Source organism: Pituophis catenifer, unplaced genomic scaffold, assembly GCF_029215685.1.
Source record: "Pituophis catenifer annectens isolate HBS135680 unplaced genomic scaffold, rPitCat1.0.hap2 SCAF_7, whole genome shotgun sequence".
NCBI classification, from domain to species: domain Eukaryota; kingdom Metazoa; phylum Chordata; class Lepidosauria; order Squamata; family Colubridae; genus Pituophis; species Pituophis catenifer.
In genome coordinates this window covers 12,925,673-12,952,487 of record NW_027256887.1, presented here as the reverse complement: position 1 = coordinate 12,952,487, position 26,815 = coordinate 12,925,673, and the positions used below count along the sequence as shown (strand labels likewise).

The 26,815-nt window shown below is 41.9% G+C and overlaps 1 protein-coding gene across 1 annotated transcript in view; it reads left to right on the top strand.

Moving 5' to 3' along the window:
• The first annotated feature begins 23,310 nt into the window (after positions 1–23,310).
• Positions 23,311–26,815, top strand: part of MPPED1 (metallophosphoesterase domain containing 1) — a 71,911-nt gene continuing 68,406 nt past the window's right edge. Inside the window, exon 1 of the mRNA XM_070947493.1 lies at positions 23,311–23,462. Coding sequence (XP_070803594.1) covers positions 23,311–23,462 — 152 coding nt within the window. The remainder of the gene's footprint in view (positions 23,463–26,815) is intronic.

Here is a 26,815-nt window from a genome sequence, read left to right as displayed (position 1 = left end):
TCAATCATGCTGGCTCACTAGTTGAAAGGGACAGATCCTCCAGTTGGGGAGCCCTGTTTTGGGAAGGGGGTTGAATTAAATGACCTTCAAGATCCTTTTCTTCCCATTAGTTTCGAATGCAGGGAAACAGGAAATTAGGCAACCAAAACTTCAGCATATCATGGAAACGGTGGATCGAAAACTCTGAGGCTTGAAGTTCCTTAAAGTGCCATTTTATTAGAGATGTCATATTGGCACATCTGGGAAAACCCGAATCTGAAAGCTTCCAGGTTTTCCCTACCCAAAAGAAAAGTTCAAGTCCCTGCCCAGCACCCACATTTCCATCACATGGTCCAATCAAAGCACCGTCCCGACTGGAGATGCCTCCCACTTCCAGCCCTCCAGGTGCAGGGCAAGATGTCCTTGACTCTCTGAGAAAAGAATGTTATTATCAGGGGTGAAATGCTACCGGTTCGGACCAGTTCGGCCAAACCTCTAGCGGTGGCGGCAGGTGGTTTGGAGAACTGGTAGCGGCGGCCATGTGAGGTTCCGCCCACCCACCCAGACGTCATTACTTCCTGGCTTTAACCAGGAAGTAACCTGTTTTTGACCCTCTGCGCATGTGCAGAAGGCTTTGCGCATGCGCAGAGGGTCCAAGTGCACACGTGATGCGCGCAGAGCGTGCACTTCCAAACCGGTAGGGAAGGTAAGTAGATTTCACCCCTGGTTATTATGACTATATATCACCCATGTTCCATACAATCCCCCCTCCTGTTGTGGCTCCGTTGCCTGAGCCTGGGCTATTGACAAATGCAGACTCTGAGAGCGAGGAAGAGTTGGCAAGGCCTCCCTCTCCAGGACCCTCCTCTCTGGCATTGCCTCCAGAGGACACCGAAGGCCAAACGATACTCAGAGCCAAGCACGTCCCCGCAGCCACAGGTGGACAGTGACGAAGGAGATAAGTGCTGGCTGGACCGTCGCCAGAGGCGCAGGGAGAAGCGTGCGCAGCAGAGGGGAAGGCATGCCAGAGATTAGCTGATCACTGGACCACACCTCACAGGGTATAAATGTGGGTGTGGTGGCCGATTCAGTTTGTGACGAGCAAAAACTAGAAATAATCCACGATCTCTGCGTTACTGGACTTTGCCTGCTTTATCGGACTGCATTTGGATTAATCCTTGTATTGTTGAAAACTCTGACTGTTTTATCGGAATGCTGGCAGTCTAATCTTTGTTTTGTGTGAGTAAAGTCTGAATTGGCAGCTAGCCACTGGGTTGCTGCCAGCTTTATTTTCAAAGAATTTTGTCGTGTGGCTTATTAACTCTGGGCCGTCTGTGGGGGTGCGTGAGTGGAACGGGGACAGAACACCTCCCAGTTTCCCACTGTAGTAAATGTGGCAGGCCAGAAGGCCCAATGCAAAAGATGGCTTCCAGGCCTGACAGTTGTCTCATTACATAGGAATTTGGAGTTGATTTGGGAAGGCGGGAAAGAGATGGGAAGGAAGGGGCAGCCAATGAGGGCCTAGGGAAGCGAGTACACAGTGTTGGGAAGCAACTCAAAGTAACCCCACCCACTTGTAGTTTGTTGAGTAGAAGATGGGAGAGCGAGAGGAGTATAATCAGTTTCTATCATTTATAGAACTCTTGCAGTGTCTACCTGCTGGCCTCACCTACCTCAAAGGACTGGCACCTGTTCCTTATAAGAAGGCGGAGGAGAAGATGACATTGAGGGGTACAATGGGCAGTCAACTCCAGAAAGAAAGCTGGAGGGAAATGCCAAGAGAGACGGGAAAGTGCCCCTTTCTTGGGCTTCCCAAACACGTGTAAAACAGATTGCTGGATGGCTTTAAGAATAAGGGGATCAGCGGGTGGGTAGGAAGCTACTTTTATACCAGTGCAGTTAAGAGTAATTCAAATCTCGCTGAAAGTCTGTAGAGATTCTCACTGATCCAGGTCATGGTTGTCTCAAAAGCTGCTTTTTCAGGACTTTCTTGTTTTTTTCTTTTGAAGACTTTTCGCTTTTCATCCAAGAAGCTTCTTCAGTTCTGAGGAAGCTTCTTGGATGAGAAGCGAAACGTTTTCAAAGAAAACAACAAGAAATTCCGGTTGCCTCCTGAAAAAAAGCACCTTTGGGACATTAAATCTCGCTGTTTTATGAATTGGGGACAATACAGGGGTAAAATCCAGCAGGTTCTGACAGGTTCTGGAGAACCGGTAGCGGAAATTTTGAATAGTTCGGAGAAGTGGCAAATACCACCTCTGGCCGGCCCCAAAGTGGGAAGGGAATGGGGATTTTTAAAATGTTTAAAAAACTTTTAAAAATGTTTTTAATTGTTTGTTATTGTTTTTAATCATGGGGCCAATTTATATATATCTTTTTAATCATATTTTAATGTTTGTAGTTTATGCTTTTACTTGGCTGTTCACCGCTCTGAGTCCTCAGGGAGAAGGGCGGTATACAAATTTAAAAATAAATAAATAAATAAAATAAATAAATTTTGCAGTATCCTTCCCCTGGAATGGCGTGGGAATGGTGATTTTGCAGTATCTTCCCCTGCCACGCCCACCAAGCCATGTCCACCAAGCCACACCATGCCCACCAAGTTATGCCCACAGAACCGGTAGTAAAAAAAAAATTGGATTTCACCACTGGGACAAGATAAGAGCACAGTTGTGGGAACAGGGGACACAAGGCTTGATGAAGATTAAGTGGTCTGACTGGTGGCGTTTTTTTCACCCAACTTCTTCCTCACATGCACCAAAAGCTGGGATGCTTTCTGGTGTCCTGCCTAGCCAAGGTAGAAGTAGGCAGTGAGCCATCTTCATCTATATGCACCAGGATGAAGATTTACCCAGAAAATTATACAATGCAAAAAAGAGTGTTTTGTCTCTTGGGGTCCCTCATGTATGTTCTGCAAAGATGTCACTTGAGTTCTTATCAAAAAAAAAAAAAAAAGGGAAAAACATGGAACATCTTTCCTTATCATCCCTCCATGCAGCTACGTTGGAAGTATTAGGAAATACCCTTTGATCTTCTTTGGAGAAGCTCCTTTCCAGGTAGAGAGCATGGCTACCTCATCAGCAAAAGTTTGCTGCTGTTGTTGTCAGTTGCGAAGTCATGTCCGACCCATCACGACCCCATGGAGACAACGTTCCTCCAGGCTTTCCTGTCCTCTACCATCCCCCGGAGTCCATTTAAGCTCACGCCGACTGCTTCAGTGACTCCATCCAGCCACCTCCTTCTCTGTCGTCCCGTTCTTCTTTTGCCCTCAGTCTTTCCCAGCATTAGGCTCTTCTCCAGTGAGTCCTTCCTTCTCATTAGGTGGCCAAAGTATTTGAATTTCATCTTCAGGATCTAGCCTTCTAAAGTGCAGTCAGGGTTGATCTCCTCTAGGACTGACCGGTTGGATCGCCTTGCAGTCCAAGGGACTCGCAGGAGTCTTCTCCAGCACCAGAGTTCAAAGCAATGGTGGGTTTCAAAATTTTTTACTACCAGTTTTGTGGGTGTGGCTTGGTGGGCGTGGCAGGGGAAGGATATTGTAAAATCTCCATTCCCTCCCCACTCCAGGGGAAGGTTACTGCAAAATCCCCATTTCCTCCCGATCAGCTGGGACTCAGGAGGCAGAGAATCAGTGGTGGGATTCAAGTAATTTAACAACTGGTTCTCTGCCCTAATGATTTCTTCCAACAACCAGTTTGCCAAACTGCTCAGAAAGTTAACAACCGGTTCTCCCGAAGTGGTGCGAACTGGCTGAATCCCACCACTGCAGAGAATAGATGGGGCCAGGGCCAGTCAGAGGTGGCATTTACCGGTTCTCCGAACTACTCAACATTTCCACTACCGGTTCTCCAGAACTGGTCAGAACCTGCTGAAACCCACCTCTGGTTCAAAGGCCTCAATTCTTTGACGCTCAGCCTTCCTTACGGTCAATCTTACCTCTCACGGACTACAATCCTTGCAACTTTCTTATCCATGCTGTGGAAGTCTTTTCTGTTTTCTTCCAGGATGTTTCTCAAAAACACTGAGTGGATCTCCTGGTGGCCTCCTATCCAATGCTATTCAGGCTTTTGCTTTTCAGCTAAGCTGTGTGAATGCCTTCCTCTCTTAAAAATCAGCCAGGATTTTTTTTTTATTTGATTTATATGCCGCCCTTTTCTGGAGACTCAATAGCCTTCATACTTTTTGTATATATTTATACAAAGTCAGTTTATCGCCCCCACAATCTGGGTCCTCATTTTACCTACCTTAAAAAGGATGGAAGGCTGAGTCAACCTTGAGCCTGGTGAGATTTGAACTTGCAGTAATTGCAGGCAGCAGATGTTAATAACAGTGCTTTAGTCTGCTGCGCCACCAGGATTTTTTTTTTTAAAAAAAATTGTGATTTATATGCTGCCCTTCTCCGGAGACTCAGGGCGGCTTACAATGCGTTGAGCAATAGCCTTCATACTTTTTGTATATATTTATACAAAGTCAGCTTATCGCCCCCACAATCTGGGTCCTCATTTTACCTACCTTTGAAAGGATGGAAGGCTGAGTCACCCTTGAGCCTGGGGAGATTTGAACTTGCAGTAATTGCAGGCAGCAGATGTTAATAACAGTGCTTTAGTCTGCTGCGCCACCAGGATTCTTGCCCAGGTTCCCAAGAAGGTTTTTGCCTTCGCTTAGTGGGCTTCCTACAGGCCGGGGATCTCCAGATGGTCTCCTGCCCAAGTGCTAACGGAGCCCTAACCTGCTTAAATTTAAATTTCCTTGAGAGCAGTCCAAGCCTTTTCCGACCAGGAAAGGGCCAGGTGGTGCCCCGGTGTTCCGCTCTCAGGGCTGCCGCCTCCCAGCCTTCCCCGGGCCCGCCCGACATGAGGGGAAGAGTTGGGGAGGAGATGGGGAGGGAGGGAGAGGGGGGGGGGCGCGCCGGTCGCCTGGGCCCAGAGGAGGGGAGGGGGGGGCGAAGGCGGGGAATGAATGGGGAGGGAAAAGCCGGCGCCGGGCTGGCAGAGATGGTTGCTTGCCGCTCGGAAGAAGCGGAGGAGAGGCGGTGAAGCTGGCTGGGAGAGGCGAGGGTGAGTTGGGCGCACCGGCCGGGGGGTCCCAGGAGAAGAAGAAGAAGAAGCAGCAGCTGCACACAAAGCCCGGACGAGGAGGGCAAGGCAGGGCAGGGCAGGGCAGGGCAGGGCCCGCGGGATGGAGCGGTGGGGTGTGTGTGGGAGGGAGGGAGGGAGGCAGGCAGGGCAGCCGGAGCCCTGCAACGGGAGGCGAAGAAGCCCCCCCCCCACCCCAAAGACCGCGCTTCATCACCAGGATTCTGCGGAGGACGATTCCCTGAGGAGGAGGAGGAGGAGGAGGAGGAGGGCTGGCATCGTCCCTCCGCCTCTCCTGCTGCCGCCGCAGCCGCCGACCTCGCGCGGCGGTCCTTGGGGGCGCTGCGGAAGCCGTGCCCCCCCACCCACCCCACTTTGCCAAAGCGCCCTTCCCGGCTCTGCAGCTGCCGAGGGGGACCGCGCCGCCCGCTTCTATCCTTCCCCCCCCCCCACCTTCCAGTTAGCTTGCTTGAAGCTCCGAAAAGGCGGGAGGGTCGCGAGAGGAGTGGGTGTGGGGGTGTGTGGGGGTTTCCCCTGACGGGAAGGGCTGCCGGCTCTTTCGCGGAAAGTTACTTTCTTGGCGGATTCTTGACCCGAGTGGGTGAGTGGGTGCGTGGGTGGATGGGCCTCTTGGGTGGGTCGAGGCGGTGAGCCTCCTTTCCCCTTTGCCGTGTTTTCGGTTCAGGTTGGGTCGGTCTGTCTGTCTGTCTGTCCTCCGGGGCTGGAGGATCAAGAGCTTCCACGGCCCCGCGAGACGCGACGACACTCCAAAATACTTTTTTTTTAAAAAAATGAGGGGGGGGTGGGAAACGGACACTTAGCGCCCCCCTTTGGACCTCTTCCACCTCTCCTTCCCGCCCGCGTGTGTGTGTGTGTGTGCGTGTCCGCGAGCGCGCGTGGGTGGGTGGGAGGACACGCGGAGACCCGGCTGCACACCTGCGCTACAAACCTGGCCATCGTCGGCGTTAGGGATGCTGCTCGGGTAGCCCGAGATGCTTTTTTTTTTTTTTTTTTTACTTCTGGATGAAAGAGGCCGGGGGCGACCGGTTGGGACCCCCACTTGGGATGTTGTGGACGCCGAGGCCGTTGCGTGTCGAGTCGCTTAGCAAGATTTTTCTCTTCGGGGTTCCGGCGTTCCCAAATCGTGGGAATTCTTCCTTTGCCCTTGCTGTCCGGCTCTCACCTGTGGGGATGGTTGCGGTCGACGTGGCTGTGTTTCTCGGGGCTGAAATGATTGTGGGGATGGTTGGGGATGATGGGACAGGATGTCTTGCCTTTCCCGATAATGCCAGCAAAACCCACACCTGAAATCAGGCTACGAGAAAGGAAGGAAAGAAGGAAGGAAGGAAAAGGAAGGAAGGAAGGAAGAAAGAAGGAAGGAAGGAAGGAAAGAAGGAAGGAAGGAAGAAGGAAGGAAGGAAGAAGAAAGGAAGGAAGGAAGAGAAAGAAAGAAAGAAAGAAAGAAAGAAAGAAAGAAAGAAAGAAAGAAAGAAAGAAGAAGGGATCCCCAACCCTGGTCTCTCTTTGAGGCATCCTGCGTCTCTTTCCTACCAGAAAGGCATGGATTTCCCCATATCCTTTGAAAGGCTGCTCAAGTTTAATTTAACGAAGCCAGAGATTAATTAACCTCTGATGGAAGCAGGTGCCTCTCTCTTTCTCCCGAAAGACTTGTCGCCTATATAGACATGTCAGGATCATCTTTGGAAAGGGTTTTTTCCCAAAAGCCCAATCAAGATGGTTGAGTAGGTTTTAAATATCTATCTATCTATCTATCTATCTATCTATCTATCTATCTATCTATCTATCTAAGGATCTGCATATGGGAGCTGCAAGAGTCAGAGGAATCTTCTAGGTAACGTACAATTTTAATAATTTGCAGTTGCGTAGGAGGCCTATCATGGAATCTGGAAGGGTGATATATATAGGCGATCAGTATTTTGGAGGACTTTGTGCCTGTAGGAGTTGTATACGCATGCACTTTTTCAATGCTTCAGCTTTCTTACTATATGTAGTGCCTTATGTGAGGCATAGTAAAATTACAGTGTACTCTGAGGCTGCACCATAATTTAGCCACAGAGATAAACCATTACATCTTTTCTGCTGGGTGTTTTGAAAAATGAAATGAACCTTAAAATTTCCTGGATGGATGTATGGGTTAATGTATTGAATAAGTTACGTGCATGGGCTGTTTCTCTGAAACTGTAAGAAGTCCAGTATCTGTTGAGAAAGTCCATAAAATACGTTAAAATTTCTGTTTACAGTGTCCCTGAGAGATATTCTCAAAATGTTGCTACAGCTATTCTGAGGTAGCTTTTTGTTCTTTAAGAATTCATAGCTATGAAGGGAGCCTCATTTTTTATATCTATAGATGAAGTCTTTCTGTTCATGGGAGATTTTATTGGTAAGAGTAGCAGTTTCACTGCATTAATGCCACGTCTGTTTATTTCTATTCAGAAGGAATAAACACCACTGAAGTTCATTGGAACTTATTTCCAGTAATATTACCTAAAATTGCAGTCACCTTAGATCAAAACCTTTTACTTAATTAGCCCCAATAAATTTAGCAGAATTTAAATTCTAAATGGACCTAGAGAATTGCATTGTAAACATCTATATGTTAAATATACGAAGAAGAACATATTGTATATTTTTTATAAGGACTCTGTCAATTCTCTCTCGATTCTCCAATGAATGATCAGAATGGAAAGCTATACCCATAATTAAAAAAAAATAGCTGCATAACATATAGAAATAACTTTTTTATTCTGCCTAACTCATAGAATAACTTTTTATTCAATATATTTTTCAGTTCGAATTTCACTGTTTAATGTACTTTGGCTTATTCATCTCAGGCAATCTCTCACAGAGGAAACAAGAGCAGATATTATGGGACGTTATTAGAAACAATACTTACTTTATAATCAAATTCATCATTATATATTTCTGACTTGTAGATGGTGAATTTTCAGGGCCAGAACCTATTTTGATTAAGAACCTGTTTTGGTTTTTTGTGGACAGATTCACATCTTTTAAACCAAGATAAAGAAAATGTAGGATTGGCTTCTGTCAGTATTTTACTTTTGCTAAATCATATGTTGATATCATGTAATAGAAGGCCAAATTGATATAGGAGATAGTTTTAAAGTTAAAGACGATAAGTCTTTGCTTAAATATTTCTATATATTTCTATATCTCTCTAGACAAATTAGATACGATTCATACATCATAAAGTACAATCTGTAGGTCAAAATTTTGAAATAATAGGTTCTCAAAATCTGAAAACATAGTTTATAGATTAGATTCTTATATTAATTGGGTCTGCTTGAATGCTTCTGCATTTCTATTAAACTACAATTATATTTCAGCATTAAAAAAATCTAGAACCTTTTCATTCTTTGTTCACCTAAGAGGGAGTAAGGAAAAAATCTGTACGATTTGTGGCACTGCCCTTGGCCCTTTGAAACTAGTTAATGTTAGTAGGTAGATTTAGAACTCTTTTTATAAGGAGGAACAGATTCATGGTTGCCTTTTCATTTACATTTCAAAAGTAAAATAATGAACTAACTGAAACCTAGGTTGGTAGAATTCAAGGGAACAAAATAGTCAGCAGAAGCGTGAAGTCTGATGGAATGATAGTGTTTAAACGAGTAAAATTAGGTGTCACAGTAAGAGAGGAGACTGAGAAATTTCTCAGTCTCCTCTCATACTGTGGCACCTAATTTTAATCGTATAATCACAATCATTTCATCAGACTTCAAGGCACAGGTCAATATTTGCTTTTGATCCCTCCTTGGTAAGGAAGTGTTTTACACATTGAAAGAAATCAATATCTAGTCATTATCATTAGACACAAGAGTACTGATATTATGCAGCAATAAATACTGTTGTGTCCAATATAAAAATCTCGTGCCCCAGAAATTTTCTTTTAAGCAGTTCAATTATAAAGCCAAAGAGAGCAAATAAAGCCTTTGCCTATTTATTTATTCTTCCTAAATTATGTTCATCCTCTTGAAACCTCCGTTGCATATGGATCGAACATCTGGTGTCCCGAGTTGGCTTCTTTCACCAGGGTGCAGAATTTTATGATCCTAATTTCTTACGCTTATTTTTTTTAAAAAAAGCATTAACATCTAATTAAATTACTTTGATGAAATTAGACTTCTTTTTAATGAGATTTTTATAAATTGTGGAAAAGTTTGTAGCTTACACAAACACATTCAGGTAGAGATTCAACACATTTCTTCCTTTTCATTCTTGTAGGAGCCGTATTGTAGATAATTCCTTGGGCGGATAAATTCAGGCAATATATATTAAAATGTTACTGTTTGTCAAATACTTGCTACTGAATTACTTGTGCAATCTTATATCTCTACAGTTTTATGCTGTTATACATAGAGAATTAACGAATGAAGGCAAATACACGTGTCCCAGGATAATGTTTCAGCATCCAATTTGGGCAGGTCACCATTCTGATGAGAGAGGATGGGCTCCAGCATAAGTCCAAAAGCTGGAAAGATTAAACCTCTTGTCCCAGTGACCGACCCAGATTGGATCCTGCAATTAAAACTGTGAAACAAAGACTATTCTCAAAACAGAGAGAGGCATAATGTGTACCTGATTTCATTTTAAAATGGTCATGCATTAAATTTTAACATTTCCTTTATTGGAAAGAACTATTAATGATTTAAAAATACAATTAAATCAAATTAGTGATGTCTTTTTCTGCAAAGTTTGCTGTTTACTTAGTTAAATCCTCACACATATGACAAGTTCTCAAAAGCAAGTTTTGTAGGGCTCAGGGAAGATTTATCTAAGATAAACACATAAAAAAAGTAGAGCTTAAATAAGAAAACCCTATATTACTGTTGATATTAGCTTCTTAAAAAAAGAGCATGAATATTTTTGTTTTCTTTATTTCATGGCTGAGCTTGATGTGGTTTAGAACTTACCGTCAAATACCACAACCCCAAATTATTTTGCTTTTCTTTTGCTACTATAGATTTTCAACACTGTCCTGTGGAATTCATGACTAAAAAACAAGATCAGTTCTTGCCACAGGTATAGTGGCTAGGACATTATTTATGCTATTAATGCCGTATAAGAATTATTTTGTAGATCTGTAATTAATAGGAAACAATCAAAGACTGATTGATATTTTAATTACATAAGTGTGCATAATAAGGAAAGAGACCATTTTTTTCCAAAACTGATCTTGAGCTTTAGCAAATAAGCAAAAATGTTTAGTTCATGCAAAGGGAGATACTCTATCCTAATCTGACATTGTTTAGAACAGTCCTTCAAAAACAGGTAAAACATAGTTTGAAGTCAATAAATAGATAACAAGTAATACTTGGTAAAAGATCTAGGAAATTTATTTCAAGCCTAAATTTTTCCTATAAAGAGGCATTTTTAAAATCCCATTATGAACTACCCTATTACATCAAGCCTATGGCATTTTTTTTTTGTACACAAAATTTTACATATCAATTTAATTAAAAATTAGAGCTTTGCTCTTTTTAAAATTACAAAATGATGAATTTCTATCCTAAAACCAGAATATGTTAGACAAAGGATTTGGCAAAGAGCAACATAAAACGACTGGTGTTCATTTCAAAGGTGAAATTTCTGGGAGAGCTAACAAGTCTCGTAAAAATAAAGCAAAATGGACATACTTGGTAAAGTATGGAGAAATAGGCAATGGAGCAATTGTAGGAAGTGCTCTTGAAGGAGTGCTCTTGAAGTTATTTCCAGAGATAATCAGAACTAGGCTGAAAACTGAAAAAGTAAAAAAGTTATAGTACCAAAGAAAGATGGGTTTTCAAAAGATTGGTAAGAAGAAAGTTTTGGAAGAATGGAAAAACAGCATCCTTGGTTTGCTCCCAATTTAGGGAATTCAACCACACCTGCCTCATTTCATTTTTTCATTTCATTTATTGGATTTGTATACCGCCCTACTCCCGAAGGACTCAGGGCGGTGAACAGCCACAGAATTAAACACATAAATACCTGACGTTAAGAGAGAAATAGATTCAAAACTGCTGACCCTAACGATAAAATTGTGTCACAACTAAGCAGCCAAAGGAAGGCTTCCTACAGAAGGGATAGTTTTGCCTTATGAAGAACAGACTTGCCTTGTTAAGCAGGCACTGATTCCTCTCTAACTAGCTGTTTGTGGCAATGCCTTTTGGGGGATCCCGAAAGCTCCAGGCTGTAGACAGATGGTAGCAATTGCTTCCTGTATAGAGAAAGGTGAGCTTAATGAACAAATTCAGCAAACTGCTAATGAGTAAACTGCCACCACTAACAACACAATGATCTTCCCTCCCTCCCATCTGATTATCAGGATCAGCCGACAGCTAAGGGTGAGAGAATAATTAAATCTCAAGGCTGGAGTGTGAATTTTTTTGGTTTGGGGGACATTGATTTGAGCTCCGAGTGAAATCTCATACGGCCCGTAGACCTTCAATTTGTTCTTAGTTGCGTTATTAATACTTGGTATGGCTAATCCTTTATTATTCGCAGATCCCAGAGGTGCATGTGTATAAGCCCCTGAATGTTTCTGTGTCTGAAGTGGTGTCTGAAAGGCCAAAAGAAGCTGCTTTAGGTGATAGGATCTTTGGTTTGAACTTCTGTTTTTGAACATTGCTGTTGAGGCCCACCAACGGATCTGGCAGCAGTTTCGGACAGTGAGGAGGTTGGGGAGGAACATGGGCCAGTCCTGGAGTCTGGGGAAGGCTCTGATGAGGGCTTTGCATCAGATGCAGAAAAGTGGCCAGAGCCGTATGCCAGTTATCAGCTGCCTTTGGAGTCAGACATTCAGTGAGGCAGACGAACAGCTGGAGCCTGTTCCCAGGGTGCACATACGCAGAGTTGCCAGACAAAGGGAACAGCTAAAGAACAAGGGTCAACTTGGGAGTAAGGCCATAGGTGGACGATGAAGGGCCCCTCCCAGAAGGAATAAAAGAGGAGCAAAAGGGGAGTGGAGTTTGCAGGAGACAATTAGTTCATTACTGCATTCTTGCCAAGTATTGCGGCGTCTGAAAGATATCGGCCTGGCCACTCTCCAAGCCTGATAAAGATCAGTAATTGTGAACTATCTTGAAAGACTGTGGAAGAGGAAAGACTTTGCTGGAGTGGAATTCACTGTAAATTAAATAAAAGAGGTTTATCGGGACGAGGCCTCATGCTGCGGGGAAGCCTAGGTCCAAACAATTGCAGATGACCAAAGGGCGCATTGAATGCTGGCATTACTCTGAGAAATCGCAATGCTCTTTTTCACACGAATGAAAGGAGATGCTCTAGGACATTTCTATCTGATAGATATCAGGAGTATTTACGGCATGTGGTCAAAAAAGGGAAAATGATGGCTATAATGGTGTGATTCTGTCTGTGGATTTTGACTGTGTGCCCAGAGAATCCTTCGCTTGATTTCAATAACTAGGTTTACAAATCCATCAATAAATTTCCTTGTGGTTTAAGACTAAATCCTGATAAAGCAAAACGATATTGAAATTCCGCCTAGAGCTGGAAATCTTTTTCCAATTTGAAAGCTAAGGAAAAAGAAGCTATAGATTGCCGCTGAAAATATTTGATCTGAATGTTGGATTTGATCTCCATTTAGGCTATGTAGTTATCTAACTCCATCTAACAAGTAGCGTGAGAGCCATTTTGGTATAAAAGGTTAAAAGAACAAGGAAATGTGAGTTGTAGCCTCACCTAAGTGACTTTGGGCTACTGCATGGGTGTCAAACTCGTGGCGTCATGTTGTCGTCATATGACGTTTTGCTATTTTTTCCCCTTCGCGGAGCTGGGGTGGGTGTGGCCTCCGTGTGACGCATCCGGCCCGCAGGCCATCAATTTGACACCCCTGACTACAGCAGGAACCAAGGACAAAATTATTTTGTAGAAGGACAAATTATTTTATCAAAAACATGGACTTATTTATGTAAGTCTTCAGGATACAAGACTGACTTAAAAACCTTTCTTACCATGACACCGGTCAAAGGTAGATTTCTGTGCTAGTCATAGATTCTGTTTAAAATTACAGCACATAAAAATCCTCTTTCATTTAGTTTTTTAATGAAATTAAAAAGTTAATTTGTTCATTTAACTTAAAGGTGGTTTTGTAAATCTAGTGGTATTGATGCATATACAGGAAGTCCTCAATGTACGATCACAATGGAGCCCAACATTTACGTTGTTAAGTGAGAAATTTGTTAATTTCCCCATTTTACGACCTTTCTTGCCACATTTGTTAAGTGAAGCACTGCAGTTGTTAAATTAGTAACACGGTTGTTAAGTGAATTTGGTTTCCCCATTGACTTTGCTGGTCAGAAGGTCGCAAAAGGGAATCATATGACTCTGGGACACTGCAACTGTCATAAATGTGAGTCAGTTGTCAAGCATCTGAATGTAAGTCACATGACCGTGGGGATGCTGCAATGGTCATAAGTGTGAAAAATGGTCATATATCACTTTTTTCAGTGCCGTTGTAACTTTGAACAGTCACTAAACAAACCGTTGTAAGTCGAGGACTATCTGTATTTAACAGTAACCTGCTAATACCCGAACTCTGCATGCTAGCATCATGATGTTAGCTTTTCAAGCTAGGACAAGGATCTGCAGACTTAAACACTCAAAGAGCCATTTGGACCCGTTTCCCACAGAAAAGAAAACACCGGGAGCCACAAAACCCTTCCCCTGCTTGACTATTTCTTGAGCGGCCACAAAACTACCATATGTCGTTGAATTAAACGTTCTGTTTCTTGTGAAACTTTTCTTTTCTTGGATTTATCCATGGTTGGCGTCCCGGGGGTTGAAAAGCTCAATAAATCGCGTGCTGGCGGGTGTCACACATTGGCGGTTGTGATGCATAGTTTGAGTGACAGGGAGCCACAACAAAGGGGTGAAAGAGCCACATACGGTTGCTGACCCCTGAGTTAGGGAAAAGATATTTGACCATAGAAGATTCAAGGATAGGTTTTTAAATTGTGGTTTGATTCCCTCCTGCTGAGATGGGTTTGTAGTCCTCAAGGCCGATGCCCTAAAAGGAGTAGGAGTAGGAATTGCAAGGGATACAATTGGTGAAGAGGCTTCATAACTACAGTAGTCAAGTATGTTTGGCTTCCAGTTGAAAGACAGAGAAGACAAAGGCAAAGGAACATTAATACGAATTCCATTTTCTCATAGATAAGAACAGTGCCGGAGAAGCTATGCTCCACCTCTTAAGATTTATTTCAATACATTCGTTTGTAAGAAAACCTATTTATTTGTTTTACTAATATGTTTCACATCATCTTTAACCATTTAAGTGAACCTTAAAAGTCAAACAGGTACATCACATAGTGGTTTCAAAATTGAAATTAAGTTAGATTATCAATTTAACCTTTCTTATAGTACTAGTTTATGGATCTGGCTATATACGTGCAGTATTTTCTGTTGTGCTCATCTGCATCTTTTTATACTTCCCTGCATTATCAGCATTTCATGGATTTGCAAATCTCATATGGAAATATGAGCTTAATTTCCACCTTTTTATTGTTATTTTTAATGTTTACAATTATTAATAATGATGCAGATTGTGGTTCAGTAAGGGTGAAAATTTACAAGAGAGTGAGAAATTGATGTTCATGTTCTATAGGCATATTGCATATCAGCATAAATTTGTATAAGAAAACCTGAATAGGAAAACTCCTAATTTAAACAGCAGATAAAAGGGGGAAGAAATGATGTAATAAAAAGCAAGAGCACAGGATCAGAAAAATGGTGTTCAGGTAGGAAATTTGGAGTAAAATGAGGTCATGATAGAGTAATGGTCTGTTATATTGTTCATATAATTTTTTAAAAAATGGTGCTGTATTTTGGACATGGATGTTCGCAGCATTTTTATATGAAGTTATCCATAATTTTTTGTTTTATGACTTATACAGCACTGTGTAAAGGTGTTATGCAGGGGTGCAAAAATGGTGTAAGTTAGGAATGCTTTCAGAAATGGAAGTGTTAATAGTTTATTTTTATCCATTAACAAAATGGAAAGTAAATGGATGTTATGAAAGTAAATGAATATTTTGGTCATACCAAATATGGATTTGATTTGGGTTTCTCTTCTGTTCATTTACTTTCCATTTGCTTAATTGATAACAGTTTATTTTTATCCATTATTTTTAACGCTTCTATTTCTGAAAACATTCTTAATTTACAGCCTTTTTGCACAACTGCCCTACACGTTTCCACAGTACTGTATATTTAAGGTACATTTTCATATACGGCTTTCCATAATTTAAACATCATTTATATTATTCAACTAGTTTTACTATTCTACTTTTAGCTTTCTCCCCAAAATGTGTTGATTTTGTCTTCAACTTCTCACAAAGCAGTTTTAAAAACAGCATTTTTTTATTTTTGCAAACAAGGAATACCAATAGACCATTTAAACTTTCTTCCTGTAGTGCAGGAATTTCATTGAGGGCCGCATCAGGATTGTGTTTGAGCTCTGGAGGCGGGGGGGGCATGGCTGGAGTGGGCATGGCCAGCTCAATATCATTCGTGTCGGGGACACCTGTGGTGGCCCGAGTGCTCTTCCAGCAAAAACGGGCTCCGAGCTCTGTTTTCGCTGGCAGAGGACCGTGAGCCTGTCCTTCGCTGTTTCAAGGGCGACCCCGCGGACCGGATCTAAGCACCCCATGGTCCGGATCCAGTCCATGGGCCTTGAGTTTGACATCCCAGCTGTAGTGGGTTCCATGTAAAAAAAGGAACCCATAATCTTAAATTATTCTGTAACTTAAACCCCTCCTATATATATATTCTGGGGAGTGAGATTAGCTGGATGAATCTGTGAAAGATTATACCATGAAAAGTTCTTTTCTTTGGTCATAACTCATGAAGGATTGGGCCACAGAAGAAAATCTACCTAATTTTATGTGCTCAGGCTTCAATGTGGAAATTCTGAGAACATCCATGCAGTGACACTGTAGTGCCGTAATGGCGAACCTATGGCACTTGTGGCATAGCCATATTGGTGGGCATGTGAGCTCAGCCCTGGCATGCAGAAGTAGGGGAACAGGCTGTTTCCTGCCTCCAGAGGGCCTCGGGGGGTGGTAGGGAAGGGCCGTTTTTTTTTCCCTCCCCAGGCTCCATAGCCTTTCTAGGGGTCTGGGGAGGGCAAAAACAGCCTTTCCCACCCCCCTGGAGGCCCTTCGGAGGCAGGAAACGGCCCATTTGCCAACTTCCGGTGGGACCAGAAGGCCCGTTTTCAGAGCCTTTCTAGGAGTCTGGGGAGGGCGAAAACGAAAGGCTCTGGAGCCTAGGGACAGCAAAAAATGGGCCTTCCGCTCCCACCAGAAGTTGGCAAACGGGCTGTTTCTGTCCTCCGGAGGGTCTCCAGGTGTGTGTGGGGAAGGCCATTTTCACCCTCCTCAGACTCCTAGAAAGGCTCTGGAGCCTGGGGACAGCAAAAAACGGGCCTACTGGGCCATTGCGTGCCAGGAGTGGGTGGAGTGTGTGGGGGTCGTGCGTGCATGCACATGGCGCATAGAATTATGGGTATGGATGTGCGCATGTGACCCCCCCCACCGCTACTGGCACGCGATGGCAAAAAGGTTAGCCATCACTGCTGTAGTGTATCAAGAATGGCAACCTGACATATTTCTGCCTAGTTGGAATAATTTTAAAAATGTTAAATCTTAAAAACTTGGCACACTATTACTGATACAGTCTATTAGCTCCATATATATATATGTATGTGTGTGTGTGTGTGTGTGTGTGTTCTGTATAAAAGACAAGGACTTAGTTAGAAAAAAAAACAGCTTTGCCATATTTTCTTTCCACTCCTGTTGTTCAGATGAAAGAGAATGAAAGCTTTTATGCATTAATTATAAAGATAGCATTACACATAAAATTACTTGTAAAAATGACACTTATAGTATGTACATTTCAATATTTCTAGTCTGCATTGATAGAAATGTAAGGCATTATTGTTTGTAGATACTGTACGTTAATGTAGTATAAGAGGTGAACTCAATATTTTTGTTAGCTTGTTTATTATTGAAAAACGCTGGAAAACCAAGTCCATATTTAATGGTACCAGTGGTATTTAAAAATATGGGAAATTGCTGAGGTTGAAAATTTAATAAAGTATGTTGAAAAAGTATATAATGAAGGTAAAATGCAGGTAGATTTGATAACCATTTATTAATGGTGTCCCACCCCTTACGATCTCTTTGTAAATGTAGAAATACCACTTTGGATAGAAACAGATATTCAGTATTCAGTGAATACTCAGTGGTATTCAGTTGGTTTGGACCGGTTCGGGCAAACCAGTAGTGGAAATTTTTAGTAGTTCAGAGAAGTGGCAAATCGCACCACCGGCTGGCCCTGCTCACCCCGCCCCAAACCACTCCACCCTATATATCTTGCCTTTGCCACGAGGCCCAGCTAATCTCTGTGCCTCGCCTCTGCACCTCACCTCACCCGCTCTGCTCACCATGCCGCCCGCTCGCCCTTTGCCTGGGGTCAGCGCCATACCCTGGCTCCGGCCTTGCCCCAGAGCCTCCGCCCGTTTCGGCTGGGTTGGGGAACACACCTGAACTTGCCCCGGAGCCTCCACCTGCTCGCCGTTCACCTCGGCCGGGTTGGGGAACATGCCGTTCCCCCGCTCTAGCTTTGCCCTGGAACTCCACCCACATGCCGTCGCCCCCCTCTGGCCTCAAACTACACCCCCTCTGGGCTGAAGCAATTTATTCAGTCTGCGGCCTGCTGCGCTAGGCCAAAGGGCCACCGGGGTGGGGATGGGGGCGTGGGCACACACATTTTCGACGAACCGGTGGTGGAATTATTTGGAACCCATCACTGGATAGAAATATTCCAGGTCTTTAAATGTCTGTATTTCTCTCATGACTATGTAAATAACACAATAAGCATAGCAGTAAGAATTTATTTTGATAGAATGAATTATGCAGAAAAACCAGCTTATTAAAAAAGAATTCAAAATAATCATGGAATGAAGAACATCATGCTTTAATAAACAAAAAACCTTCAACTAAAATCTTTATAGTAAGTGAGACTTTCAAATTGGGATACAAATATTCTACCTCTTCTAGTGATTTCTAGGAGCTGTTCTAGATCAAAGGTGAACCTTCTCTATTCCAGCTTTTCAATTATGGTGCTCACATGATGGAGTAGCTACCCCTTTCCCCTTTATCATTTTAGGAGTTATTTAAGGCAGGGATTCCTATGAGACCTTTGGGAGCAGCTGAGATTATGCTATCTTGTTTTACTGCTCTGCTTATTATTTTGTTACTTTTATTGTGGGTGTTTTAATTTGCTTTATTTTTCTTGCTATGGATGTTTTATTCCCTTATTGGATTTTTTTAATTGCTAACCACCTGGTAGATTGCAATAATAAATTAATTGGATAAACAAACCAACAAACTAACTGAGGCCAAATCAGCCCTTTTGGCTCAAGGGCAACTGAAATTGGCTAAGGATATTGGTATCATTCAGATTGCTCTGTTTTTTTAAATTTATAGCTGAGATATAGATGTGATATGTTTAGTATTTTCTTCTAACTGGCAGATATAGTCCCTGCTGTTGTTCTTTGCATGCCCAGTTTTTGTACTGTGACTTTTCAGGTTCACCATAACTGTTTAAGAATCAGATTTAATGTCAAGTCCTAACAGGGGTGGGTTCTACTTACCTTTACTACTGGTTTGCAACGGGGCCGCGCACACTTCTGTGCATGCGCAGAAGCTTCCTGATGACATCAGGGGCGGTGGGCAGAGCCTCCCACTGGTTTTACTACCGGTTCTTGCAAACCGGTCCGAACCAGGGGCAACCCACCACTGAATCCTAAGCTTTTTTATTCCAATATTTTGTTTGCTGGTTATCTTTTATTTTGAACTATTCAATGCTGTAATAAATATTTGCTTTGATTTTGATACTGCCAGATGGGATATTAAAGCAGGTGAGACAAAAGTTAGCTTAAGCGGATAAGGCCCACCGGATCTTGGCTGGGATAAGGAAGTCAAATCTCTGACAGTTTGACAAAATTCTCTTGACATCCTCTTCTCATATCTTGCCTGGAATTTATTTATTTTGTCATTTTTATGTAGTGTATATTGGTGACCCTTTGAGAGCTGTATGCAACGAAATTTCATTTTAATGTATGCCTATTAGTGTACATTCAAAGTGACAATAAAGTCTAACATGGTTTCCATTTCAGTAATAGCCCTATTTAGCCCTAGGAGTAGCAAAAATTGTGTGCAAAAGCCACATTGGTATTGGTGAACCTTTTTGGCACCGACTGCCAAAATGGGAGTGCGCCCGCATGCGTGCGGGAGCACCGGAAACCGGAAGAGCAGCTCCCCGGCGTGTACACGTGGGAGCGCCGCAATCCGGAAGAGCAGTTCCCTGGCGCACGTGAGCTTCCGGTTTCTGGCATGTACATGTTTCCGGCATGTGCATGCGCACCAGGGAGCTGCTCTTCTGGTTTCTCGCACTCCCAGACCCAAGACCAGCTGGCTGCCTGGAACCTAGAAGAGCAACAAGCGACAGCTGGCGTGCCCGGAGAGATGGCTCTGCATACCACTTCCGGTGCGTGTGCCATAGGTTTGCCATCATGGGCTTATGCACTTCTGGAACTGGATCTTCTACGTTGAGCTGAATCAACAGTAGAATTCCTAGATCTGAGGCAATAATTAAGTCAACCAATACAGGACCTTGCTGTAAAGGGGATCCATTCCAGATTCATTTCCTGCAGACTGAAATAACTCTTTAAAACTTTGGTTAGTGATTTCTCTTGGATTTAACTTGTTATAGGAGCACATTTGGGGCCAAATAACATCTGTGAGATTATTTCTGCTGTAAAGATTGTAATGGCTGCTGGTATATATAATAGCCTCCCAACGAATAAAAGGAACTCGGTAACAATTCAGTCCATCCATTTGCTAACTGACCTAATTTTCTCCCTCCAATATCAGGAGAAATGGAAAGGCATTTAAAAAAGAAACCTGCTTTGTTCTATTAAACTGATATTTGCCAAATTATGGTATTGGACCCTCTTTGAAAAAATATTACCAGATTGCTAAAGCTCAGTAAAGGAATTTTTTTTTCTTCTGAGGAAAAATGATAAGAGAGCAAGTGAGGGTCAGTTACTTGTCAACTTAAGAAAGAGTCAACTTTCTTATATAATTAAAAAATATAGCACATAAAAGGATATTGTCATCTACACCTCAACTCACAGTGAGGATAAAAGATGAAAACAGCTAAAAGACCATCACTTGGGAGAGTCTCAAAGATGCTTTTTTCCACCCCAAAAGGCAACTGGATTGTTTTTTGAGGAAGAAGAAGATAATTTTGATTCTCATCCAAAAAAATTCATCAATTGTGACTGGATGGTGAGGAATGGGCGGATAGAAATCTCCCATCAACTGTTCCTATCCTCCCAAGCTTAACTCAAATGTTTCCCTTATCTTTTAAAATCCAATTAAACAATGAATACAGTCTGCCTTCAGCATTCCCTTATTTCAAAACAGAGGAGCTGAGAGAATTAAATGTGATTTTCCTGTGCCAAGCTACTACTTCTGGTCGCCACGATGTAAAAAAGATGTGGACACTCTAGAAATAGTACAGAGAAGAGCAACAAAGAGGATTAGGGGAGGATTGGAGGCTAAAACATATGAAGACAGGTTGCAGGAACTGGGTATGTCTAGTTTAATGAAAAGAATGACCAGGGGAGACATGATAGCAGAGTTCCAATATCTCAGGGGCTGCCACAAAGAAGAGGGAGTCAAGCTATGCTCCAAAGCACCTGAGGGCTGGACAAGAAGCAATGGGTGGAAACTAATCAAGGAGAGAAGCAACTTAGAACTAAGGAGAAATTTCCTGACAGTCAGAACAATTAATCAGTGGAACAACTTGCCTCCAGAAGTTGTGAATGCTCCAACACTGGAAGTTTTTAAGAAGATATTGGATAACCAGTGGTGGGTTCCTCCCGGTTCGGTCCGGTTCGGCCGAGCTGGTAGCGGTGACGATATGACGGCACCGAACTGGTTCTCCCCCCCGCCCTCCCACCCCCACGTTATTCTTACCTTTTATTTGGTCCCACCCCCAATCTATTGCTGCCTCCTGAGTCCCAGCTGATGACTAGAGGGAAAAAAACTGTTTAAACTCTTGCCGTCGGGCTTCAAAGGGCCGTCCTACAGCTGATCAGTGTTAAAAGCAAACAAATGAGTCGGGTCGTAAGTGCGAGGACTGGTCGTAAGTGCGAGGACCTTCCAGAAATGACTATGACCAGCTAGCCACGCCCACCTAGTCACATGACCTCCAAGCCACACCCACAAAATAAGCCACACCCACAGAACCGGTAGTAAAAAAAATTAGAACCCACCCCTGTGGATAACCATTTGTCTGCAGTGGTGTAGGGTTTTCTGCCTGGGCAGGGGGTTGGACTAGAAGACCTCCAAGGTCCCTTCCAATTCTGTTATTCTATTTCTATATTCTATTTAGGAGGAATGTAAATGTATCCTACTTGTTGCTAATAAATTATTTGTTGCTAATAAATAAACAATCCCCCACCCCACCCCCATTGTTTGGTATCTTTCAGAAGCTGCGCTTTCATCAAGGTGAACATGGACTGCAAAAAGACTCCGGAGTTAAAACACTGTAAGTTCTCATCGTTTGAAAAAAATGCACAAAATGGTAACTGATCTGCATTTACATGCAAGTAAGGCTCATTAAATAGAGTGCTTTTAAGTACACACAATTTCGCTTTCCCTAGAAATGAGATACTGTGAAGCTAGAAAATAATATGAAAAGTAACGTTTTTCACTGAAAAGCTTATACCTCAAATTAAAGTTGTTATAAATAACTGAAGAATTGAATGTCCCCTCACCCTGGATCTCAATCTGTATAAGAAATTCTGGCAAATGTGGAAATAACAGTTAAAAATCAGTTTAAAACATTCAAAACTGGGAATGATGGAGGAATTCTTAAAAAGCAATGAGATAAAATCACCATCATTCTATCGGTACACAGAATTTGCACTATTTCATTGAAAATCTCTCCAAGTTTAAAGTTTGATAAATAAAGTAATAAAAGAATCTGTGAAGTATACAAATGAGATGGCTTGCCTGAGAGACAAAGATTGCTGGAGAATGTGCAATTGTGTTGATTTTTAGAGAGCTAAAATAATTGTGAACTGATTGTTGACCTATAGAAACAGTTTCAAAAATTAATATCATTTCAACAAAATGAAATGTGGATAGGCATCATTTAAGTGACATTTGGGTGATTGAAATAATATGTTGAATAATATATTCAACTTATTAATTTTTAGGGAAAATCATGAAAGGCAAATATACTTCTGATATTTTATTATCTGAATTTGACTAACGTTTTAATGGTTCTAGCCATTTCAGATAATTCATGGATTTATCATGATCAATAAAATACAGAAAAAAAGGTATAATATAGATCTTTTGAAACACAAACTTTTAGTACATAGTCATAGACAGTTGGAATAATAATGTGAACATTTTCTAATACATGAAGGGCAGAAGAAAATAAAATTATTTGTGTTTGCAAAACAATGACATACATTTTCTAGAAGTGATGCCCTATTCCAGCGCCCTCCAACCTTGTGTGCACCAGGGACCGGTTCCATGGAAAGAGGTTTTTCCATGGACCTGAGGGGGTGTGGTATCCCGCGGATCGGGCTTCGCTTGTCTGGCATGTTGCAGACCAGTGTCAGTCCATGGACTGGTGGTTGGGGACCTTGGCCCTATTTAGCACGTCTTCTTTAACTAGTTTGTTTTCTTCCTTGCATCTAGATCAGGGGTGTCAAACTCGCGGCCTGCAGGCCGGATGCGTCATGCGCTGGCCACGCCTACACCCGGTTTAATGAAGAGGGAAAAAGTCACGATACATCATGTGATGCCGCCATGATGCCGTGAGTTTGACACCCCTGATCTAGATAATATTCCTCAATTTGCTGAACTGGAACTATTTGTAATGAGATACTTCAGCTATTAGCCTTTATCTTCCTCTCATAAATTTGTGACAGCAAATAAATAAGATGTATCCCAAGCAGGTGAATGATCAAACACTTATATCCAGTATCATTGTTTTCCGTCTGATTTTACATTTTCAGAATCCAGAAAGGGACACTTATATGATTAAGCTAGAGAGAAACCAGGGGATGTTTTCAGCCAATATGGAGAGATGATTCTGTGAAAGAGGAGGATTGCTGCAGAGAGCAAGCATGGCATTTGCCCAATCACACATCATGACTGCTAGAAGGCATCAACACAGTCGACTCATAATCGAAGTAGATGAGTACAGCTCCAATCCAACACAGGCCTTCACCTTCTACAACATTAATCAGGGACGTTTCCAACCCCCACATGTACAAATGTAAGTCCTACCATTCAGCTGATGCCGTATCACGGATTACTAAATGGTTATTGCTGTGTCAATGTGATATGTCATGGAGCAGTCGCCACTCCATAACCTTCGAGAATAATTCCTAGATGAAATAAATCTTTCTATGAATAAAAGCAGAGGATAACTCGGTGGGTACACATGTATGCATGTGTTGTGGTCTGCCGGCAGCCTGCGGAGCTGGCAGCAGAGTCGGACAGTGAGGAGGTTGGGGACGAACATGGGCCAGTCCTAGAATCTGGGGAGGGCTCGGACAGAGAGGGGGCCAGGACCATCTGGGAGTTATGTGCTTCCTCCAGAGCTTCCAGAGTCAGACATCAGCGAGGCAGAGGAACAGGGGGAGCCTGTTCTCAGTGCATGCAGGCGCAGAACTACTAGAAGGCAAGAACAGTTAAGACAAAAGGGACAACTCAGGAGTAGGGCTTGGAGATGATTGGCCCCTCCCATAAGACATAAAGGAGGAGCAAAGGCACATGAGCCTTTGCAGGAAGCAACTTTGTTTGTTCTGGTCGGTTTAAATTCTGAAGCTCTGTTTTGACTCTGTGCTCCGTGTGGCCTTGCAAAGCTAATTGCCAATTAGATCTTTGGCAGCGTGTCAAGGGAGATAAAGGTGGGTGCTTATCAGGCTTATCCCGAAGGACTGTGGTAGACTTCTGTTGGGCTCTTTACAAACTATTTGTGACTCATTACAGGCTGGGAATGAACCTAATTCACAGTCGTTGACATAAAAAGAGGGTTTTTGGGACTAATTATGTGCTTTTTACTGTTTTAGGAAGCCTAGGTCAGAACAGCATATCATAAAGTAGCAACAGGCAGTTACAGGAGTTTTAAGTACATGTAAAATTGCAACAACATTTGCTAACCATACCGGGTAACCATACTGGACAGAAGGGAAATGGAGGAATGACTGAAACTTATATATATATTGAGGGTATGAATAAGGCTCTAGAAGGCAGGATTTTCCGTATTAAGCAAAAATCAAGAACACAGGGACATAACCTCAAATTGACAGGAGGGTAGTTCAAAAGTAGGTAGAAAGTATTTATTTCACAGAAAGAGTAGTAGAAGCTTGGAACAACTTCCAGCAGAGATAGTATGTCAATCATCAGTCTCCGAGTTTAAACATGCTTAGGTGTCTATCATCCGACAAAAATTAAAAATTATTTTAAAAATTAATTAATTAAAAAGAAAAGAAAAGAAATAAACAAACAAAAACTCAAAGAGCAGATTCGATGACTACTGGGTCTTTTTCTGCCGTCAGTTTTCTCTGTTTTTTAATGTAAAATCTGTTTTAGAACAAAATGTCTTATTTATTGTTTGGCTCGATCTGAACACTAACAAAAGAATGGCCGAGCTAATAAAATTATGTGAGGATTAATGTGAAAGTGCTTATTTTAAATCAGGCCCAATGTGAATAATAGGATAGTAAGATGCAATTAAAATAAGTTTTATTTTTTATTTTTGGGTAGATGAAAATGTCTGTAAAGGTAATTTGCTCTCAAAGATGATTTACTTTTGATGTAACAATAAGCACCATAACTTCAAAATGAACACTATTAATAAAGTTAAAGTTAAATATAAGACTAAATATTTTCTAAGAAATAAAAATGAGCAACTTTTTTTCTTTCAGCTAGAAAACAATTCTGATGAATTTCAACTAAATAATGTTCCTTCCCTTCCTCCCAGAAATCATGTATAAAGTATAGTATGTGACATGCAAACTACAGTAATTAACCCAGCAAAGGCATTATTTGCCTACTCTCTAGAAATTGAAACTGAACCATGGATTTGTATCCATATTTCTTATTGCCCATTATCTGCCACTGAATCTCAAGTACTGAGAAATAGGAAAATGCTTTTAGCCAGAAATCTGCATTTATTTATTTTGCTGTACGTTGGTTATAAACTTTATTCTCTGTTACTATTTGTACTTGTAGAACATTTTGGGTAATTTCTGGCTGTTTTCCATAAGATTTATTTTTTGCTTTATTTGTAAGATGAAATCTAATTTGAAAACAAGAGATTGTACCCTACGTCTCAAATTCTAGCAGACCTGTACCATTTTTTGGTCTGCAGAAAATATTGCATTTTTGTAAATTGGTTTTCATGTATCCTACATGAAGTTTGGGTTTTTTTTTTTTGAAAAAAAATGTTTGATTTTATTTATCACTTGTGAGATTGATTTATCTCCAAAAGAAAGAGAAAGCTCTGAAAACCTTACCACACAGCTTTAAGCTGCTGGTTTGGGACATTGCTGGAGAAAGTTTTTCAACTTTGCTCTTTTATTTGCCAGAAGAAGGACAGTAGAGAATTATGGGGCTGAAGCAGGGGTGAAATGCTCCAGGTTCGGACCGGATCACCCGATCCGGTAGCGATGGCGGTGGGTGGTTCGGAGAACCGGTAGCAAAAATCCCTGCCCCCCCCCATGCCCTTCTGAGCTGTACAATCATCAGGGGCTTTTTTATTTTTAAAAGCATTTTTTCTACAACCTCTTTGACCGAAAGAATGCTTTTAAAAATAAAAAAGCCTCTGATGATCGCGCGGCTTAGCTGGGATCGTCAGAGGCTTTTAAAAGCATTTTTTCTCTTCGGCTGAAGATGTCGAAAAAATGTTTTTAAAAGAAAAAAAAGCCTCTGACGATCAGGCAACTCAGCTGGGATCGTCAGAGGCTTTTAAAAGCATTTTTTTTACAACCTCTTTGGACAAAGAGGTTGTAGAAAAAATGTTTTTAAAAGAAAAAAAAAGCCTCTGACGATCAGGCAACTCAGCTGGGATCGTCAGAGGCTTTTAAAAGCATTTTTTTTTACAACCTCTTCGGCCAAAGAGGTTGTAGAAAAATTGGTTTTAAAAGTTAAAAAAAAAAGTTGGCCACGGCCACCCAGTCACATTACCTCCCACCAAGCCACACCCACAGAACCGGTAATAACAAATTTTACATTTCACCACTGGGCTGAAGTATGTAGTTCCAGTAGATTTCTGGGTGTGGTTTCAAAACTCCAGAGAGAGAGAGAAAGACTTCCACACTGAATCATGAAACTGTCAGTTTTTGTTCTATCAAGGAAACGTGAAAGTCTCTAAGGAAGAGTATTCTAATTTATTATTCTGTGCAGTAACTTAAAATGTATAATTCCTAATTAGTTACATCTTACGTATACATCAAAAACTATTTTGTCTTAAGTTTCAGGTTAAACATGTACTGAGATTTCATTTGATGCATAATGCGGTATTAATGAAAAACACGACAGTCAAACCTTGCAAAATGTTGCCTCGAAAAACTAGTTTTGCTCATAAGCCACAATGTGTATTTTTAAACTGTTATTTAAATT